Source organism: Staurois parvus, unplaced genomic scaffold (assembly GCF_062004578.1).
Source record: "Staurois parvus isolate SC_StPar_1 unplaced genomic scaffold, SC_StPar_1.0 ptg000610l, whole genome shotgun sequence".
NCBI lineage: Eukaryota > Metazoa > Chordata > Amphibia > Anura > Ranidae > Staurois > Staurois parvus.
In genome coordinates, this window is record NW_028318406.1 from 631,512 (window position 1) to 654,555 (window position 23,044).

The following is a 23,044-nucleotide window of genomic DNA, read 5'->3' on the forward strand; positions in this document are numbered from 1 at the left end:
TTTGCTCAGAAATTGTTGCAATTACAAATGTGTAGGCATTCTCATGTTTATTTCTTTTGTTTGTATTGGTATGACACAAAAAGGTGGAGAAACAAAAATCCAAATCTGACACATTCCACGCAAAACTCCAGAGATGGACTAGATAAAATGATTGCCCCCCCCCCCTAAATTTAATATTTGGTAGCAAACTTCTTGGAAAAAAATTGCTGAAATCAATCGCTTCCTGTAACCATCAATGAGTTTCTTACACCTCTCTACTGAAATTTTGAACCACTCTTCATTTACAGACTGCTCCAGGTCTCTCAGATTGGAAGGGTTCCTCTTCCTAACTGCTGTTTTGAGATCTCTCCACAGGTTTTGAGATCTGGATTCATTGCTGGTCAGTTCAGTACTCTCCAGCGCTTTGTCTGAAACCATTTCTGGGAGCTTTTTGACATGCGTTTTGGGTTATTGTCCTACTGTAAGACCCATGACCTCTGATGGAGACCCAACTTTCTGACACTGGGCCCTATATTGCACCCCAGAATTCTTTGGTAGTCCTCAGATTTCATAATGCCATGCACATGGTCAAGACATCCAGTCATTAAAGTAGCAAACCAACCCCAAAACATCAGTGAACCTGCACCATGTTTGACTGTAGGGACTTTTTCTGAAACCAATAGAATGATGGGCTTTCCCAAGAAACTGTAATTTTGTTTCGTCTGTCCACACCACATTCTCCCAAAAGGATTTTGGCTTCCTCAAGTAAGGTTTGGCAAACCCCAACCTAGCTTTTTATGTTTCTGTGTCAGTAGTGAGTTCCGCCTGGGTCTCCTACCATAACATCCCTTTTCATTCAGATGGCAACTTACAGTGAGAGCTGACAGAGTTGTACCCTGTGCCTGAAGGTCAGCTTGAATTTGTCTGGAAGCTGATCGAGGTTCTTTAGCCTCCATTCAAACAATTCTTCGTTGCAATCTTTGATCAATTTTTCTCTTTAATCCATGTCCAGGGAGATTAGCTACAGTGCCATGGGCTATAAACCTCTTGACAATTTTGCGCACAGTGGACACAGGAACATTAAGATCTCTGGAGATGTTCTTGTAACCTTGAGATTGTCCATGCTTTTCCACAATTTTTGTTCTCAAATCCTCAGACAAATCTTTGCTGCTCTTTCTCTTCTCCATGCATCAGTGTGACACACAGACACACAACAGAAATGTTGAGTAAAATTTTCACCATTTTACTTGCTTGCCATTGTGATTTCTATATTGTCAGCACCTGTTAATTGATACAGGTGAGTTTAATTACAATTTACAGAATCATCACAAACTTGGAATGCAAGATTTCTTAAAATTGTGAGAAAGTGCCAGTGTCCAGTCCATTTCTGGGGTTTTGCATTGAATGTGTCAGTTTGGCTGTTTGTTTCTCCACTTTTTTGTGTCATACCAATACAAACAAAAGAAATAAACATGAAAATGCCTAAACATTTGTGATGGCAACAATTTTTTGGGCAAAGTGGTGCATTATCTGACAGAAACACAGGGGTGCCAGTATTTTTGGCCATGACTGTATAGTGCTGCACTTTGTATGGTTGTTCTTTAAATACCATAATTTGTTTATCTTCACTGGAAGAGATGTCACTACCTGACTCCATACTCCTGACTGGAAGAGATGTCACTACCTGACTCCTGACTAGCAGCCATAGCCGTGGACAGTAATCGCATGCTAAAAATCCGACAGGCAGGTTGTACTCAAGTTGATTGATGGATCTGCTTGTATAAAATCAGCCTGCCAATAGATGGATCAAATTTTGGCTGGTCCCTGCTGAACTGGCTGAGATTCAATCCACCTATCACTGGCTTTAGATGTGCTGGCTGTATTAACTTCCTTTTCTATTTTTTATTGATTTTCACCTGTTGATCCGGACAGTACGCCTATTATTTTTCAACTTCCCTTAAAAGACCAGGTTGTTCAGCAAAGGTAGCAGTTAGAGGTTTTAACATTGATAGGGATACTTGCAATGGTCAGGTGTTATTCATTTAAGCAGGGCCAGTGCTTCCACTAAGCAACTAGGCAGCCGCCTAGGGCCCACTGCCACCTAGGGGGGCCTTGGCACAGTACAGGCCGTCACCCTCTCTGTTTGGGATGCCGCCATGTCAAGAATTATATTTCAGCTGAGGGGAGGGACGGCAGAGGGGAAGAAGAAAGGACAGAGGAAGATGCCTGGGCCAGTGTAGCAACTGAGCTGCCACTCCTTCCAGTGTTCCTCTCAAACTCAGTCCCTTACTGCAAGCCGGCTGGTGGCTGCTGATCACTGTGGAGTTCCAGCCCCTCTCTTCCCATTAATCAGCGGAGGTGGAGCTGCACCTGTGGAGGACGCTAATGTCTGACTCTGATGTCTTGTGTCTGTGTGAGTGTGCAGTATCACATGTGCAGTATGGCAGTGAGTGATGACATCATCACGACCCCACAGCCTGCTCTCCAAATGCCTGCTGATCTGTGTCAGTGTTGGTGGTGGTATGTTGTGTCAGATCTGTCATCACGTGGGATCGCTCAGTTCAGGTGTTCTTTGCATGTGTGTGGGCTGGGCTGCCTGCTGTCACAGTGTTTTATCTACCCCATTGTGTGGGGAATACAGCATGGGATCTGTCAGAGTGTGGATCCATCATCCTCCACTCACTGCAACTGTCACCCTGCCACTGCTGCCAGCCACAGATACAGTCCGCCCGTGACACTGATTTTGTCTTTATTATTGGTGCTGGTGGCACTTATTTCTGCAAATGAAAATAAATTTAGCAGGGTGTGTGTGTGTGTGGGGGGGGGGGGGGGGGGAGCGCAAGTAGCTGGGCTTGCCCTAGGTTGCAAAATAATCTAGCACCTGCCCTGCATTTAAGTAAAACCTTTTTCCCAAAAGAAAAGAAAATATTGCTGTAACTGTTTAAAAAACATTAGCTGGAGTCCAACTTTGATTTGTTAGTCAAGTCCAGCTAAATCTGCTAGTGCATCTAACACTTTTTTCTTTTAGCGGAGCAGAGACACCCTAAAACAGGAAAGTTTGCACTGGCCAGATCACGAGGTAAAAATAAGGAAAATAAATTAAAAATGAAAACTACGACAGTCACCAAATGTAAAGATTGGTAAGCTGCAATATATTACATTTTTGTGTTCAATATTGCGTTAAAGGCTAAGTTTACCTTTTTTTCTAGAAAACCGCTCATGCAGTCAAGGGGATTCAGTTGATATTTAAAAACTGTGCATCATTGTAAAAAGTTGCTTAATTTTATATTCATACCTCAAGAGACCCCTCAAGAAGAATGTCTGAAAAACTCAGAGTTGGCAGCCCCACTGTCCTGATTTGTTGCTAGGATGTGAAAACAGTTGGAGGCTCATTCCCAGCATTACAGAAGCAAAGACCAATAGTTTTCAGCACTAGCAGCAAGGCTAGACATGGAGGGTTTTTGGCCAGACTTCCAGGTTTAATGAACATTTTACAAAGCTGCACAGTCTTTTTAAAACCCCTTGGGACCGCTTGAGTGCATAGGCTATTTTCTGAAAAAGGTAAATGTAGCCTTTAGGGGGAGATGGAAGCACAGCATTCGTCATCAGAGACATCATGGTGGATACATTGGAGGAAAAGAATAGGACTGGTCAGCTTCTTTTACAGCTTCTACTACAGTCATCTTCACTCTCTTTTGGATCTGCAGTGCTGCCTAGGACGGTCTATCTGTTAAATAGCCACCAGGCTCACTGAAGTACAAAAAGGGCAATCCATGTTAAAAAAAAGTCAGTATCTTCTCATTTCTTTTTTTTCCCCATTTACTGAGTTAGAACTGCTATATTAAAACTGACTGTGGAAGGTGGGTCCAAGAATCCAGTATCTCTGATTTGTCTTGGCAGTATCACAATGTGTTTCTAAAGAATTAAAACTTAAGAATAATTCTCGGGATCATCATTTGCGTTGCAAGGCTGAAATTTTCCGCAATCCTTTCAATCGCTCTATCAGTTCCATTGTGAATTCCTGAAATACAAAACTAAGAATCTAGGAAACAAATTTAAATATAAAACATTTTTGAGGTACAGTAAGCAGCAAGGGTATTATTTTCAATAGAAAACTCCCACACTTTACTTCATGTCTGTTTGGTGTATTTTAATATAATTAGAGAATCTATTGTGTGGTGAATCTCACTGATTTGTTACAGCCACTCATTGGTACAAATCAGTATACTCTACCATAGCATACACATTAAACATTAATAGCAACTCCACCCAGATTTCCTAATTTTGGGTAGAATGTCATTGGTTTGGTCCACTGCTGGGCCATACCATTGTCTAGCACAGGGGTCTTCAAACTTTCTAAGCAAAGGACCAGATTACTGTCCTTCAGACTTTAGGAGGGCTGGACTGTGGCCAGTGGGAATAAATAATGCTCCAGTGTCAGTAGGATTTAAAAAAAATGCCTCAGGCTTGGTTGTCAAGATAATTACATTGAACCTGTGATTAAAAGGAGGAGGAATAGTGCCCTATTCTTTGTTTTGGCGGGAGGAATAGAGCACCATCCCAGTTGTCAGTGGGAGCAGTAGTGCCCCATTGTTGGTGTCAGTGGGAAGAATAGTGCTTCATGGTCGGTGTCAGTGGAAGGAGTAGTGCTCCATCCTTGGTGTCAGTGGGAATAATAGTGCCGCTTTGTTGGTGTCAGTGAAAGATATAGTGCCCCTTCATTGGTGCCAATGGAAAGAATAGTGTCCTTTTGTTGGTGTCAGTGAAAGATATAGTGCCCCATCATTGGTGTCAGTGGGAGGAATAGTGCACCATTGTTGTTGGCAGTGGGAAGAATAGTTATCCATCATTGGTGTTAGTGTGAGGAATAGTATTCTAAGTTTGGAGACCACTGGTCTAGAACCTTTAGTATAATTTTTCCCTCCACAGTTGGACAGACTATGATCATTGTCACCAGCCTAATATCAACAAAAGTGCAGCGCTGCACTTTTGTTGATATTACTGTTTAAGTATTTTTTGGTTACTTAGAGTGCTTAGCTGCTTTTTTGGATTAGCGCTCACTCTTTTATTATTATATACATATTGTCACCAGCCTATTTTCAAAATATTCTTGAGGAGAATCAATTAAGGATGCAGAACACAAAAATACTGTAGGTATATATGGAGAACCCAAACAGTAGTTGGTTGTCCAAAAAGCTGATATCAATTTGTCCTATTTGAGCTGGTGCTGGTGTGAAAACTCATGGACACCAGAAAAAGATCTGTTAGTGGTCTGCTCAACATGAAAAGGAGATATCTGTGTTGCATGGAGCTTTAATTAAAAAAAGAGCTGAAGAGATCCACTTTAAAATTCACAGGAACAGTCATTTAGGCATTCCCATCAGTGTATTTTAGTATTGTCACACGAGCTATATTTATATGATATATTTATGTATTTGCTATCGGCAGAATAAAGCCAATCTGGAGCTCCTTTAAAGGGAAATGATTGTGGTTTTTGATCAATTTTACACTTCTGTTAAGGTTATACACTAATATTGTATATTATTTTAGTGTTTATTAATATTCTTATTTGACATATAGGCATTTAAATCAGGCTGCCTCAGTGTTTTAATGTGTGCAGTGAAAGCTTGGCTGTCAAACAAGAAAGCCCAGAATTTAATGGTTTACTTGTTGACTGCATCTGCAAGTAAGACAGTCCATAGTCCCTTGTTTACTGCACTTTTAATGTCTTTCTGATGATTAGAGGATTAGTTTAATGCAAAGTATTCAAAAGGCACCTTTTCTTGAAAATGTACATGTATAAATCAGTGTAACTTACTTCTGTAGATCTTGTACATTCTTGAAAGATATCCTGGGAAAACAAATATAAAGTATAATCTTTGTGTCATGGACCTTTTTATGCTTTTTTATCATACATATCAGTTCATGTATCAATTCCATCTAATGTCCAGTCTGCGTCACTATACAATTTCATCCATAATAAAGGGAGCACAAAAATGTCACTGCACACCTTTCTCTTCATGAATAAAGTTCCTTTATTTTGAAGGTACAACTAAAAAAAACGAAAAAGCATTTTTTCAGTTTTAGATTGAATTGAGAGGATTAGGACACTTGTCACTCACTTTGTTATCACTAAGAGTGAAAGTGAAAGAAAACCACAAATTTGAAGTGGCAACCAGAACAGGAATAGAGAGGAAATCTCCCTCTGGGGACAAAAGTTCTGGTGACCCTGATGACTACCAGGGAGTTCACTCAAAAAGAATTAATTTCATCTTTTTGTTCTAGCTATAGGACAGGAAGTGAAGGGAAATCTCCCCAATGGGATGCATATGGCAAAAAACTGTCATGAAGTTATAACCCTCCCTAAAAAAAATGTTTTGTCTTTAAAGTGGTTCTAAAGACCCAAGGTTTTTCTTACCGTCATGCATTCTATGTGTGTAGCAACCACCCAGCCCATCCTAACACTTACCTGAGTCCCATCCTGATCCAGTGATGTCCACAAGAGCCTCGGTTCTCCGGGGACTCTCACTGATTGGCTATTGGCTCGCAATGCTGTCAATCACAACCAGTGAGCCAATCAGGAGAGGGAGGGGGCAGGCCAAACCGTGGCTCTGTGTGTGAATGGACACACAGAGCCGCTGCTCCGGAGTGTGCCTGCTCAGGTGCCCCCATAGCAAGCTGCTTGCTGTGGGGGCACCCGACAGGGGGCAGGGGCCAGGAGCACCAGCATGGGAGCCAAGAAAAGGAGGATCCGGGCTGCTCTGTGCAAAACCATTGCACAGAGCAGGTAAAGCATTTGATTTGTGGTTTCTACTATGCACACGTGGGGATCTGTGGCTCTCTGATGTCTATATTTGTAAATAGCTTTTGCTTAATAATTACCACAGAGTTAGGATGTAGACAAGAGAAATGAGCCACATGATCTTATATGCTGCCATATTTTCACCTAGACCAGAAGCAGACACTATTAGGCAAGTATTCCTATGTTCTAATAGGAAACTTCAGCTGTCCATAGCTCATTGAGTGTGTATCTAAATTCTTGTGACAGACTTATCTCTGTCATATTGTTATTGTCCCACATGTACAGTGCCAGATAGCTATGTCTGTGCAACTGTATGTGTGTAGAGGTCACCATCCTGTATATTAGTAGGGGAACCTGTTTATTGCAATAGAGTTTTTATGCAGGTCCTGGTAATTTAGTTAACCCTGTCCCTTCTGGTCTGGGATTCTATGGCTACTTTTATCTCAGGGCTCAATAACCAGCATAGGCCAGAGCCAGTTTAGGCATCTGATGACCACTTCTAGTAGTAGTAGAGGTCCAGTTGCATGACAGATTATAAACTACTAGGGACTAAGATGCAAACTAGATAGGCTGACTGTGAGTTCTAGTGGTTTCTGCTGGTGAGAATCTCTATTCCAGGCTGGTTGGACAACAGTTGAAGGCTCTCCCCATCACCACTGATCTTGTCTTCAGGTCTCCAAGATAAAGACGGACACAGTGTCATGATCTTCCTCAGGGGTCCCTGAGACTGAACTTTGCTGCAACATTCATCTGGATGCATCTTTATTAAAGCAGAGCACTACCCAAAAGTTGAAGCTCCACTTGTTACCTCCTCCCCCCCATCACTGCCATATTTGGCACTTTTTTGCCAGACCAGTCAGGATGCGCAGCACGACTTGCGCATGTGCAGTGGGCACCCGGCTGTGAAGCCACAAGCTGTCACAGCCTGGTGCCCACAGCTGAAATATTGGTGCCAGGGAGAGAAGGGGACATGGGATGGCGCGGTTGAGCACATTGCTGGACCCTGGGACAGGTAAGTGTGTGTTTATTAAAAGTCAGCAGCTACAGTTTTTTGCAGCTGCTGACTTTTACTAAACAAAAAATGACTGGAACTCCACGTTAATAACTATATATACCCGGGTTTACATGCACAAATCCACCAGGACTCTTGTCGGGCCCTTTGCTGATAACACCTGTTTGTACATTGGATGTATGTACTATTAATAATATTTTCCTATATAAAGCTTGATAAATTTCCATGCTGCCATTTATCTACTGTATATACTTATAGTTATTGTTATATACTGGTTGCAGGTGTTCCTCTGATCCTAATTACTTTGATTCGATTTCTGGTTAATTCCCAGGAATGGAATCCCCTCTGTTCACAGTCCTGGATGAAGGCACTGCTAACTTGGTTATAAAACCTACTCTACCACTTAGTGAAGGTTTCTCCTTTTTACCTACAGGTTTAGTGAACTATCCAGTTTGGAGAGGATAATTTTTCATGACCATTCCCCAAAAGAGGGCTACATACAGATAAAAGAATTTTAATAATGAAGAGAAAGTTGTGCTGGCAAAGTATTTTATAGTTGGGTACTACCTATAAGTGCTACAGTACCCTACATGCAAGGTTAGCTACTGTTACATTGTATGAGGGAAATAACTCAATGTTCTAGCAAGCAGCTGCTCTTTGTTACTTATTCATACAGACTAACCAAACACTTGCCCTGCTCTATGTGCATTTATCCCACAGTAGTCTGTCTTTTCTGTGCTGTGAAATGCCTAATTACATGTGTAGTACATTTGCACCCTTTACCTTGGAATAAAGCATACCTACTACACTATGGGCATTCCCTCTTTGTTTTAACCCTTTATAGAGGGTTTCAGAGCCACAGCAATACTTTGACCCAGAGGGAGGAATCCATCCATCCGTTCATCTGGCACCCTGGGGACCTCTGAGCCTTGCTGTATACCACTCCATCTTAATTGGATGATCCATACCTTGAAGGGATGTCCTGATGCATACCCGGTGCAATCCATCTCAGCGGATGATTATTCACATGCGCATATTAATGCGCGGTCGGTGAGTGCGCATTTCTGCTATATTCTTTGCCAGTCACGTATATTACAGCAGAGGGAGCCTTTCCTGGTGTCGCATATTTGGATTTACTATATGAACTTTCATACCTTCAGCGATTAATTTTATGCTGCTTCTGGGATTAATCATATGAACCTTCATGCATTTAACCTAATATATTGTTAGCGCTGCACTGTGATCTTATACATTATGTGATGAGGATTGTGTGATTCCTTTTAGTGTTCTAGTCGCTGTTTGTATGAGCGCTCGCTATATATTTTTACATGTGTTTTTTATTACGTTTCTTAATTTTATTATAAATCTTTAAGACACCTTCATAAAGTTTTACTTATTGGACAATAAGTGGGTTTAGCTGCATGCTAAGGTGCACATAGACCATAGAATACGTTTTTACTACAGGCTCACCTCCTCACCAATCTTCCAACTCAAAGAGTTGGCTCCCTGCAGGTGTTGGTCGCAAAGAGAAAGGGAAGCCTCTCACTGTTTAAAAGCCTATTTAGAGTTTATTAAGCTCTCTGACATACAGACTGTTCCACTTGGTTCACAGAGCTACCCTTATATCAGGGATCCCACACCTGTGACCATCAAAACAGATCAATTACATAGGCATGCTCAGAACTGTAAGTGTAGATGTCAGGGCTGCTGTTAGAAACCATGGTGCCCCATTCAGCCAACCTGAAAGGGTCCCGCCCTAAATAAAAAAAATATATAAACAAACACAGTTATGAATGAACACAGTGAGTGATTGGTACCGATCACTCATTGTGTTCTTTCAAGAAAGGGAGGAGCTGGTCAATTTACCTGCCCCCCCCCCCCCAGTTTCCATCCTGAGGGATCCTATTGTGTGCTTGCAGTTGCCAGTGGAAAGGAGAGGAGGGAAGCCAGCAGCACTGTGAGGGTGGGGGCACATGGGGGGGGGGGGGCTGGGCAGCAGGGGGAAATGTATGGTGCACAGGGAGGGTAATAGGTGCAGCAGGAGGGGAAATTACTGGGACCAATCACCTGTCTGACTCTCTCTGCTTCAGCTGAAAGTCAGTGGGCGGAAGAAGAGAAGAAGCCAACTTTCAGAAATTGCCCTCCCCCCAGCTGTGCTAATCACCATTCCTGCCCACATCCAATTCACCCAGCTGCCTGGGCCCCATACAGGATAACTGGTAGTACCCCCTTATCCGCAGCCCTGGTAGATGTTTCCAGAAGCAAGATTGGATGGCTAATCAGAAAAAGCCAAGCATGTCTAGAGAAATTTCAAGAAAGACCACAGGTATACAACCCAGATTGCTGGAGCATTTTTTCTGCAAGGGTATTTTTCTCTAATCCCTCATCATACCTCACCCTCTCCTCAGCAACACTGCTCATGATGGGGAAGGATGAGAGAAGAGAACCATCCTCAATACCCTCCAGATCCAGTTTGGGAAGCTGTGGTGCTGGATTCAGTTTTCTTCCCATCCTTCCCAATTGCTTCACGTGGCACAGATCATGGTGGATGCAGGAACCACATTGGAATCCTTCTTTGCAGTATCAGGCAGGGACAGCCCTAAAACCCCCACTATCCTCTCAGAGTCAGAAAGCATATCCCAGTCCTCTATGAGAGACAGTGGATATATAGTAGTCTGGGAAGTACAAGTAACTTAATAATAAAATAAGCAATTTTTTGGGATTGATTTCTGTGCCCCATTCTAAATCTTGAGTTCAGTTGAAGTTAAGAACTTTGACATACCTGTTCCTTTCTGGAATTCACAACAAGTTCCTTTATATAGCTTCTACTGCCCAACCTTAAAGTGTTTGTAAACCCTCAGATATGAAATATGATACGTCAAATGTCGCAGTCGCGCACTGGAGAGACTGTGGCGCAAAACCAGGTCCCCTCACGCATTCTCCCTCTACAAATCTGCCTTCCTCACTTATACTTCCTCCCTCCACGCCGCCAAGCAGGCCTACTTTGTTAACCTAATCAACACCCTCTCCTCCTGCCCTCGCCGACTCTTCTCCACCTTCAACTCCCTGCTCTCTCCCCCCCTCCTCCACTCAGTACCTCACTCACCGCCCACGAGATTGCCACCCATTTCCGTAACAAGATTGACACTATCCGTAAGGACATTGTCAACTCGCAATCTACCTCCCCACCCCCGTCACCCCTTCTTCTCCCCCCTCCTCTGCCCTCACAACCGCACTGCCCTCCACCGCTCCCAAGGCCCCACCCACCGTAACCCCCCCTGCACTGCACTCCCTCAGCCCTGTCACTACTGAGGAAATCGTCAAGGTCCTCTCAGAAGTCCGCCTCACTACCTGCCCCCTGGACCCTATCCCCTCTCAACTCCTCCGGTCACCCCCCTCTTCCCTCATCCGCTCCCTCACCCACATCTTCAATCTCTCCCTCTCTACTGGCGCATTCCCCTCCCCCTAAAGCACGCACATATCACCCCCATTCTCAAAAAGCCCTCCCTGGATCCCGCGGACCCCAACAACCTCAGACCCATCTCCCTGCTGCCACTCACCTCCAAGCTCCTTGAGCGCATAGTCTACGATCGCCTAAGCGCCCACCTTATTGACAATAACCTCCTTGACCCATTACAGTCCGGCTTCCGTCCCCTACACTCCACTGAAACTGCCCTCCTCAAAATCACTAACGACCTACTAAACGCCAAAGCCAAGGGCGACTACTCTGTCCTCCTTCTCCTGGACCTCTCTGCGGCCTTTGACACAGTCGACCACCCCCTCCTCCTTAATAAACTACTCTCCCTTGGCATCAGAGATACCGCTCTCTCCTGGTTCTCATCCTACCTATCCCAACGCTCCTTCAGCGTCACCTACAATGGTACCACCTCCCCCTCCCTCCCCCTCTCTGTTGGGGTCCCCCAAGGCTCTGTCCTTGGACCCCTTCTCTTCTCCATCTACACCTTCTCCTTGGGCACACTCATATACTCCCATGGCTTCAATTATCACCTCTATGCTGATGACACCCAAATCTACCTCTCCACCCCTCTCCTCACCCCCACTATCTCCGCCTGCATCACTCACCTCCTAAACGACATCTCAGACTGGATGTCGCTCCATTTCCTCAAGCTTAACCTCTCCAAAACCGAACTCCTCGTCTTTCCCCCTTCCCACACCCCCCCCCCCCAGCCTATCCATCACCACCACCAACACCACTATCATTCCCGCCCCGCAAGCCAAAGTCCTTGGCGTCATTCTTGACTCGAACCTCTCCTTCCTCCCTCACGTCAAATCACTTGCAAACACATGCAGGCTCCATCTCCGCAATATTGCCAAGATACGTGCCTTCCTCACCCCAGACACCACCAAACTTCTTGTACACTCCCTCATGATCTCACGCCTTGACTACTGCAACTCTCTTCTCATTGGCCTACCCAAGTGCAGGCTCTCCCCGCTCCAGACCATCCTGAACTCAGCGGCCAGACTCATCCACCTCACCACCCGCTCCACCTCTGCCACCCTCCTCTGCCTCTCCCTCCACTGGCTCCCGATTGCCCAACGCATCAAATTTAAACTTCTAACCCTGACCTACAAAGCCGTTCACAACACTGCCCCTGACTACCTCACCAACCTGATCCCCAAGTACCACCCTACCCGTACCCTTCGCTCCTCACAGGACCTCCTTCTATCCTGCTCCCTGGTCTCCTCCTCCCATGCACGACTGCAGGACTTCTCCGGGTCCTCCCCTATCCTCTGGAACTCACTGCCCCAATCCATCCGACTGTTGCCTTCCCTCCCCACATTCAGGCGCTCCCTCAAAACCCATCGCTTCAGGGAAGCCTACCCCACCCTCACCTAATGGCCATCCTCCCTCATTCCTCCCACCACTTCATCCCCCTCAGCCACTTCATTCCCCTCAGCCACTTCCTATTGTTTCACTACCCCCTCCCTCCTAGATTGTAAGCTTGAAAGAGTAGGGCCCTCTTACCCCTCGTACGCTGTCTGTTTTTGTTGTACTGTGCCATGTATTGTCCCCCCTATTGTACAGCGCTGAGCAAACCCTTTGGCGCTATATAAACTCGATGTAATAAATAATAAATAAATAATAAATAAATATGAGCAAAGCATATCCCTCTATAGTGTGTACTTGTCTCAATCCAGAGCACTAAGTGTCATTTCTGTCTGCTGTCTTATTCCTTTGATATAACCATGGATAACTTCTGACAACTTTTCCGGACAGCAAGAGAAAAATGGTGACAGATGAGGAAGCTCAAGCACACACAGCCTGTGATTAACAGCCTTAGCTCTGTTCTTGTGTGCTGTGTGAAGGGGGGTTTGTCCCTTCCCTGTAATCAGCTCTCAGAGCTCTCCTCACTGATGTAACTTCAGCTCTCCGCCCCCCTTCTTTTCAGAGCTGAGAGATCTTATGTAAATGCTGCACTTTGAATAGATATAGGGGAAAGACTGCAATAGATAAGCAGGTACAATGTTTGTAAGAGGATTTGTTTCATCTCCAGGGGCGGACTGACAAGTCATGGGGCCCCTGGGCAATAGGGGATCATGGGGCCCCTGTGTCCTTGCCCAAACTCAAAAAAGCCTATGAAAAAGGTACCAGGGGCATCTCATGGGGCCCCCTACTGACCCAGGGCCCTCGGGCAGTGCCCGAGTGTTCAAATGGTCAGTCCGCCCCTGTTCATCTCTGTGTATCACCTGAAGCCAGTCACTTTACTAGGTATATATAAGGGTTTACCACCACTTTCAGTGACTAATATCAAGGGAATAACAAGGATTTTTACAATAAATTTGGTAACAGGTTTACTTTAAATATAACATTTAGTATACTTCAATACTATTACCATAAATCAACGTAAGTCATTTTTCACTTATTTTACAAATAGAAATTAATGGTCTGTACCTGTAGGTTACATTTTTGCTCCTCTATTGAAAGATCCAAAAGATCATCAATATCAATTTCTGGCTCAGCAACTTCATCCCTCAGCCCCTCCTGTTGTAAAAAATACAAAATATTGGAATATAATATACCATTTTGGAAATAAACATTGATTATGAATGTCATGAGAGGCCAAATACTAGAGCAAAGATTACAATTAGTGACCATGCAGTGGCAAATAAATGCATGAGATAGATTAATAAATTACACTGATATAAGAGATTTTTCAAATGTGTTAGTTTTTCTGACACTGCAATGGATTTTTTGATTTTTCAGATACATGCCATTAAATTATGTTTTTGTTTTTTTTTATTCCAGCTGGTTTCCACTTTTCCTTTTTGTTTGGGATAGCATGGGAAGGTTTAGACTAGGCATGCAAGACCAATTGAGTACTGTCTTTGATACCTTTTTTATTTGCACTAACATCCAAATGTTCAAGGCAAACTTTCAGGGTGTGTCCCCTTCTTCAAGGTCCAAGCAGTACTCAATTGTTCTTGCTGCAAAAGCAATAATATGGCAACAATCACCTCAAGCTAGACATTCCAAACTCAAGTGGAAAAAATATTTAAGGGACCACATTATGTCTTCTGAGGGCCAAACCTACAATCAAAAAGACTGGAAGACTTTGGTAATTAACATTATTATAGTCCCATAGAAAGAAACCATAAATCATTCATCAATCAAGTATCAACTGTAACATTATATAAAGGATTATAGCCTATATGCATTGAAGAATCCACAGTCAATAAAACTCCTTAAGCCAGCTGAGGGCTGTACATAAGACTTAAGAGGCATGCATATGCCCAAAAACACAGTTAGACATGCTTGGGTTAGACCCTCTGTTGGGATTTTGGACCTGTGTCCCAAACTGAGGGATTTTCCTGACTATCATGCCAGTTTTGTGGAAATAAAGTAAAGCAAAATGTCTCCAACAGAAACATACAGTATACAATAACCCTTTCACATTGTATGAGAGTAGGTTTAATAGTGTCCCCACTAAGAAGATACAGCCAATGGATTTTGGGGACCACATATCACTCCCTTCATTTGGGCTTAATATATACACTATCCATTGGTATGGACTCAAAACCGTTATTTAAACTCTGTATCGTGAGCCCTTAGCAATGCTCAACGGTTGTACATTGCCGAGTGCTTGTAACACAAAGTATAAATAACTGTTTTGAGTCAATATCAGCGGGTATTGTATATTTTAAGCCCCGATGAAGGGAAATATGTGTGGTCCATGAAAAACATTGCCGTACAACACCTACTGTCCATTTTAATACATCATTTTGGACTCTTAACTCTTTGGTGTTGCATTTTGACTTTCAGATTCAAATATTACTCCTACATTTTTAGGCTACTGTTCAAGTTCCTCGTTTCATAAGATGAACCCACTTGTCACCTAGGCGGCCGGCCCATTGCACTAAGTACTGTATATTTACCTAAGGCTCTAACACCATCAATCTACCACTTCAAGTGCCCACTTGGAAGATTCACTTATTGCTCTGAGGATAGGTGTAATAGAACAGGAAGAGAAGGGACATTTCTCTAAAGGTGACACGGGCAGTATAAACTTTTTTTTAGGTTTTGGATACAGTGGAGAGGGGTTAGTGGTTTAGTTCCATAGCTTCAGCACAGAAATATTATAGTTGCCAAAAACTGGATATAAACATGTGTACATGCAAAGCTACAAGAAATGTGTGCTGTGCATACTTTATGATCAGCAAACAATTCTTATTACTATCTACAAAATCTTTTTGCTTTTTGTACAAACATAGCTGCTTAACAGGTTCCCGTCCGGCCTATAGCCAGATGGCGGCCTGCAAAACCCCTAGTCTGTCCGGGTGGATGCCATATGGTGTCCTTTCAGGCATGCGCAGTTTGCATGCCCGCAGAGGCGCAGCGGCACGATCTGTCACCGGCCGTGTACCTTGGACACGGCCGAAGACAGATCTGAGTACCGGCCCTGTTGCCAGTACCATATAACCTGCTGTGACCAATCACAGCAGGTCACATGACAGTTGTATACAATGGATGGCTTCCTTTCATGCCATCCATTGTATACTAGTGTGTCTAGCTGTGAATGGTCACAGCGATCACATGCACAAGCTGGGCCAATCACAGCCCAGCTGTGTCGTGATTAGCTGTGGCCAAATCACAGCTATGCACAAAAAAAAACCCTGAATGAATCGATTTCATTCAGGTAAATGCTTGATTATAGCAAAGTAATTCTTTGCTATAAGCAAATTGTGAAAAAAAAAAAAAAACACTGATCACTTCCCCAAAATAGTACAATGTTACTATGCTAACATTGTACTACTTTGGTGATAGTGAAATATGAAAAACAAATCTTAAAAAAAGAAAAAAATTTAATAAAAAATTAAAACTAATAAAAAAAAAAATTAAAAATTTTTTTTTCATACTGTCACCAGTCAGTGTCCCTGATCACCGCCATGCCAGTTATATGATGACGCTGTACTGCACTGGTGACAGTATGTAAAAAAAAAAAGTTAATTATTTTTTACATTTTTTAATTTTCTGAAAAATTATGACAAAAAAATTACAACTTCAAAAAACTTGCCATGCCTCTTATGAAATACATCAGACTGTCTACTTTGCAAAAAGTGGTCAGTTGGGAGATATCTGTACTCTTTTGACATTCTTGGACCTCAAGAAATTAGATTGGCTGTCATTACTTCAGGATTGATCAATTTTCAGATATATACCATAGTTTGTGAACTCTATAACTTTCCTACAAACTAAATAATACATCCTAATTTGGGTTATTTCACCAAAGACATGTAGCAGAATACATCTTGGCCTAAATTTATGAAGAACAATTATTTATTTGCAAACTTTTATAACAGAAACAAAGAAAAACGTAGGGTTTTTTTTCAAAATTTTTAGTCTTTTTTTTGTTAATTTAGCAAAAAATTAAAACCCCAGTGTTGATTAATTACCACCAAAAGAAAGCTCTAGTTGTGTGAAGAAAATTATAAAATTTTAGTTTGGGTACCGCACAATTGTCATTCAAAGTGTGAGAGTGCTGAAACCTGAAAAATGGCCTGGGCAGGAAGGGGGTAAAAGTGCCCGGTATGGAAGCAAAAACTTGTGGGATTAAACAAAAGCTGGTAGTTACAGTAAATGTCAGCCATTGACAAGCAGCTAAATTGTGTACATCCTAAAAATGCACATTTTTTATTTGCTCCCCTTATCATAATCTAGTAATGTTAATTGTGCCTAAGCACCCTATAAATTGGACCTTTAGTCTGAAATTCCTTCATTTGTGTATGTGTCTCTCAGCATATGGACCATGAACTCAAGCATTATTTATTCATTTCAGGTACTTATATAGCGTCGTCAATTTACGCAGCGCTTTACATATATATTATACATTCACATCAGTCCCTAACCCTCAAGGGGCGTACAATCTAAGGTCCCTAACTTACATTCATACATTCACATACTAGGGACAATTTAGACAGGAGCCAATTAACCTACCAGCATGTCTTTGGAGTGTGGGAGGAAACCGGAGTACCCGAAGGAAACCCACGCAGGCACAGGAAGAACATGCAAACTCCAGGCAGGTGGTGCCGTGGCTGTGATTCACACCAATGACCCTAGTACTGCCAGGCAGAAGTGCTAACCATTTAGCCACTGTGCTGCCCAAGCATAAATGTTTTTGTCAAAGAAGATTAGTTTCCCTGAGCATAAGGCACTTAATTTTATGATACAAAACATAGTAAAGAAGAGGTTTGTCAAATAAAAATGTGTGCGAGTTATGGATTTTGGCAAACTAATATTGTGGCAGTTCCCCTTAAGTTTTCACATTTCTAACAGCATCCATTTGAAAAGCAAGGTCATCAGCTCACTTCCCTCCTCCCTTATTTCCTGTGAAATGTGTTCCAGTCTGTAGCTGGCACCTTTATTTTCAACTGAAGATAATTTATCTAGCAAGGCCATATTCTGCACTGCTTAGAAAGTCTTTTTAATGTACAGAAAGTGAAAGAGGAAATATATGCATTGTGACAGTCCTGTGCATCACTTCCTGTTCATGTTTAGTGACCTGAAGTGATGTGGTGCTGTATATCTGGTTTGCTGTGAACCCAGGTCAGTGGGCATTGCCTTCGAATACCATTGCTGGTGTTCTAGAGGTATATGAATTGAATGAATTTGCCGTGTTATTGCTGGCTTAATTGGCGCAGGAAACGGTTCTACTTCTTCAAGCCCAAACATAGGTGTCTTGGGAATTACTAAAATATGTGTGGGAGATCCCTCTGTTGGAATTTGTTCTGAAGCAGTGAGAATCCCTATTATGGAGGATATGTAATATCTACAAAGCTTGTTTGATTCTTGATTTTAGAGAGTCCACTATATCTGGTGAGTGCAGTATATGTTTAATGTCACAGGTGGTGTGAACACACTGAAATTTCTGCATACAGCACTGTTGTGTTGGGATTGGAGACTTTTTACTTTTCATTTTGGCACATTCAGTTGCGTTCAAAATAATAGCAGTGTGTTCAAAAAAGTGAATAAAGCTCAAAATCCTTCTAATAGCTTTTATTTCCATACACACAAATGCATTGGGAACACTACACATTCTATTCCAAATCAAAACATGAAGAAAAATATATCAAATTTGTGTTGTTCCTCTAAAACAATTGAAGAAAAGTGAATATTAGACTGTTCAAAAAAATAGCAGTGTTTGTATTCTTCTTTACAAACTCAAACATTCACTATATAAACTGAAAAATGTTTGAAGATTTTGCTTTCCTTTGAATCACTTAATTAATATTTAGTTGTATAAGCACTGTTTCTGAGATCTGCTGTACATCTGTGTTGCATGGAGTCAACCAACTTCTGGCACCTGTGAACAGGTATTCCAGCCCAGGATGATTGGACTACATTCCACAGTTCTTCTCTATTTCTTGGTTTTGTCTCAGAAACTGCATTTTTGATGTCACCCCATAAGTATTCTATTGGATTAAGATCCGGGGATTGGGCTGGCCACTCCATAACGTCAATCTTGTTGGTCTGGAACCAAGATGTTGCACGTTTACTGGTAAGTTTGGGGTCGTTGTCTTGTTGGAACACCCATTTCAAGGGCATTTCATCTTCAGCATAAGGCAGCATGACCTCTTCAAGTATTCTGATGTATTCAAACTGATCCATGATCCCTGGTATGCGATAAATAGGCCCAACACTGTAGTATGAGAAACATCCCCATATCATGATGCTTGCACAACCATGCTTCACTGTCTTCACAGTGTACTGTGGCTTGAATTCAGTGTTTGGGGGTCGTCTGACAAACTGTCTTTGGCCACTAGACCCAAAAAGAACAATCTTACTTTCATCAGTCCACAAAATGTTGCGCCATTTCTCTTTAGGCCAGTCAATGTGCTCTTTCGCAAATTGTAACCTCTTCAGCACGTCTTTTTTTCAACAGTGGGACTTTGCGGGGGCTTCTTGCAGATAGCTTGGCTTCACATAGGCGTCTTCTAATTGTAACAGTACTCACAGGTAACTTTAGACCTTCCTGGAGCTGATTGTTGGCCATTTCCTTGCCATTTTGGCTATTCTATCCATTTGAATGGTAGTTTTTCGCTTTCCTCCACATCTTTTAGGTTTTGGTTTCCATTTTAAAGCATTTGCGATCATTTTAGCTGAGCAGCCTATCATTTTCTGCACTCTTTATATGTTTTCCGCTCTCCAATCAACTTTTTAATCAAGGTGCACTGTTCTTCTGAACAATGTCATTGCCATTTTCCTCAGAATTTCAGAGAGAAATGCACTGTAACCAGAATGTTCAACATTTGCTGCCTTCCTTCCTTAAATAAGGGCAATAATTAAGACCTGTTTTTCAAAGAATGAATGACCTCACTAATAGAATTCCACACTGCTATTATTTTGAACATGCCCCTTTCAATTAGTGATTCAATTACACAGAATCAGCAGCATGCATGTCATGACTGTTGGGTCTGTTGGATTTCTATTACTCTACTACACCTGCTAGTAAATTATTTGCCATGTAGAAATATAATTTCTACCAAACACAGTGATTGATCAGGTTAGTGATGTCTGACTGCTATTATTTTGAACACAACTGTATATTGATTTGGACAATTTTTATATAATTTCTTATATTTATTTAATTTGTATTATTTGTTTAAAAAATTTTTTGCGCTGTGTTTTGTATTTCACGATTATTGTTTGATGGTTTATCAACAAAGAGCAGCAGTATTGAATAAGGGTTTAAATATATTTTTCTTGGCCCAGCTTTTTTTACTAATAGATGTTAACATAGATTGCTCTGGAGGAAAAACAGGAGGAAACGGATTTTTGGCTGATGTATGTCCCTTTAAATGCAAACCAGCACTTGAGCTGCTAATTTCTTTCTTGGCTCAAGTGGGGTGGGTGTACAATTCCTGCCTAACAGGGAAGCAAAGAGGTGAATCCTGGTATTCTGTAGGCAGTGTTGATAAAAGCAGTAAGTAGGTTAGACTGCAGCACTGGATGGTTGATAGTGTCTATGCCGAAAGATATAGGCCTGTGCATTAACTGTTCTAGACTCTAGCACCTGAATGAAACATAAAGCTTGAAAGCAATGGCAGCATTGTGTGTGTTAAGAACCCTCTCACCCAGTCTCACAGTGCAGCAGGGAAAAATGAGGACCTTTCGTTCGAAGGGGGGCCCCCTTTTTCAGTCCTCTGGTAGGGCTGAGATGATGATGACCCAGTCTGCCTGCCCTCAGGTTTCACTAAACCTCCCTCCTCAGGGAGGATCAGCTCTCTAGGCTCGGCCCGATCTGGCCTGGGCCCACGTGGATCCATTCTGCTCTCCCTTTCATGTCAGGCCTCCAACACAGTCTCTCCTATCTAGACCCTGGTTCTAGGGCTTTTTCCTTTGAATTGCTCCTGCTCCTTTGTCAGTCCTCTTGAGTGGTGTAGTTCAGCTAATCTGGATGAAAGAATCCTGCTTACAGCATACAAGTCCCAATGTCCCCAGCATTCCTGTATGCGTTGTACAGTGCATGTCCTCCTGCTGGATATGCCACTGCAGCCCCTTCAAAAACGTAAATGTACGTAAACGTGTGCACAACCTCATCCTACAATAGGGTGCCCAGTGCCTGAGCTACCAGATGCCAAGGATTGTCACATGGTCAGGATGGGGAGCATGTGTTGCCTTATTCATATAGCTTTGGGATGCTATATAGGAGTGTTTTGTAGGGTGCAGAGCATACCTTGTCCTATACATTTAACTTTCATAAGGAAGATATTTGCAGGTTGGAGAGAATGTCTTGTCCTAATCATATAACTTTCATAAAGATGATATTTGTAAGAGGGAGGGCACGCCTTGTCCTACTCATATTACGTTCATAAGGATGATATTTGATAGATGGGGAACATTCCATGTCCTATTTATATACAGTAACTTTCATAAGAATGATATTTACAGGATGAGGAGCATGTCTTGTCCTATTCATAATTTTCATAAGGATGGTATATGAAAGATGAGGAGCAAGACTTGTCCCATTCATATAACTTTCATAAGTATGGCATTTGCAGAACAGGGAGCATGTAGTGTCCTATACATATACCTTTTAATATTATGGCATTTGCAGATCGAGGGGGTGTTATAATAGATTAAAGTATGATTATACAGGCTCACGTTACACTATTTTTCAGTACTAAACATAATGAATACTGATCATACAGAGAATACATGATATTTAAAAAATATAGATACTGTTTACAGATGACTTCACAGTGCTAGAAAAAAACCTTGCTGTTCTTAAATGAACGGTCCACTTTACCTAGCTGAGAGATTAAACTGTCTGACAAAAGCAACCATCTTATCTATAAAATCTATCTCAAGCCCCTTCTTTTATCATTAGTGTATTAGCTTATCTTGCTAACATAATCAACTATTTAAACCTTCAATCCTCCAAGTATGGCCATTTTCAGCATTTGAGCCCTGTAAATATAAGGCTTTTTATGAAAAGAAGCCAAGAAAATACTTGAAAACATATGAAAAGGGAGTAGAAAGTTCCACTGGCTGGATAGATAAATACATGATATTTGTTTTCAATATTCCCTTTTACCTGAATTAAAAATATTTTTAAAAATGTATTTTTGCCCTTAGTTTACTTCCCAGTTTATAGTAACGGAACAGCCTTATCTTTCTAGTATTCTATGATCATATCTTATGGCACATTTATAATTTTCAGATTACTCTGGATACGTCACTTTCTGATTGTGCTTTCATTTTTCTATTTAATGCTGTCTATAGATCGTTCTATTTAAAATGGATTCTTTTGTTACTGGTTTACTTAATGCGAGCGTTATTTTATTTATTTCAGATACTTATATAGTGTTGTCAATTTACGCAGCGCCTTACATATATATTGTACATTCACATCAGTCCCTAACCCTCAAGGGGTGTACAAGCTAAGGTCCCTAACTTACATTCATACATACTAGGGCCAGTTTGGACAGGAGCCAATTAACCTACCAGCATGTCTTTGAAGTGTGTGAGGAAACCAGAGTACCCAGAGGAAACCCGGCACAGGGAGAACATGCAAACTCCAGGCACAGGGTGCCTGGGTGGGGATGTAATAAAATATAGAATTTGGCTATTGAACAGCAAGATTCTAGATGGTTTACTCTAGCAGAACATCATATGCTATAACCTCACCTTAGTCTGGTAAAGTTCCTGTATTTGAGCGTCAATCCACTCTTCTAGTTTAATCCTGCGCTGCAGTTCCTTGCGGTTATATTTCACTGTGAGTTTCCCCAGGTTCTTGGGCGTCTTGTCTTCGTCTTGTTTTTCTACGTCTAAGAAGGTGACCCGAGGAGCAGTGCTGTCACTCTCAGTAGCCATTGTCACTCTTGGGAACACTGACCTGTGCGTTGCTCTGTTTGATCTAATTTTTTCCTGAATGAAGTAGATCTGCAGGTGTGCAGAGGATCAGAATACATGCCATCAGGAGACAGGGAAAGACTGTGACGAAGGTACAGATACAAGGAAGTGAAGTCTCTGCCAGCTTCTTGTGTTTCACTGTTCCAGGCCAGATAGAGATCAAATGTTCACATATTATCTTATATCACTCTAAAGGGATACGCTGCAAGATAACACCAACACTTTTATGGTTCACTAACATTACTATCATTCACATACGGCTAACGTGGAATTTGTCCGATAGAAATAACTACAAGCCTCTATTGAGAAAAAAAACCCGAATCATAGTCCACTTCCTTTTAATAATAAAACTAAAAACATTCAGGCGCTAGATTGTGAT

General features: G+C 42.0%; 1 protein-coding gene across 1 annotated transcript; it reads right to left on the minus strand.

Moving 5' to 3' along the window:
* Positions 1-1,521: 1,521 nt before the first annotated feature.
* On the minus strand, positions 1,522-22,712 carry PPP1R14D (protein phosphatase 1 regulatory inhibitor subunit 14D). The gene is made up of 4 exons (XM_089693016.1): positions 22,441-22,712; positions 13,708-13,797; positions 5,798-5,830; positions 1,522-4,000 (listed from the first exon to the last, which is right to left on the minus strand). Exons 1-4 carry the CDS (start codon positions 22,624-22,626, stop codon positions 3,932-3,934), a joined length of 378 nt encoding a protein of 125 aa, XP_089549142.1. The 5' UTR covers positions 22,627-22,712; the 3' UTR covers positions 1,522-3,931.
* Positions 22,713-23,044: the final 332 nt, after the last annotated feature.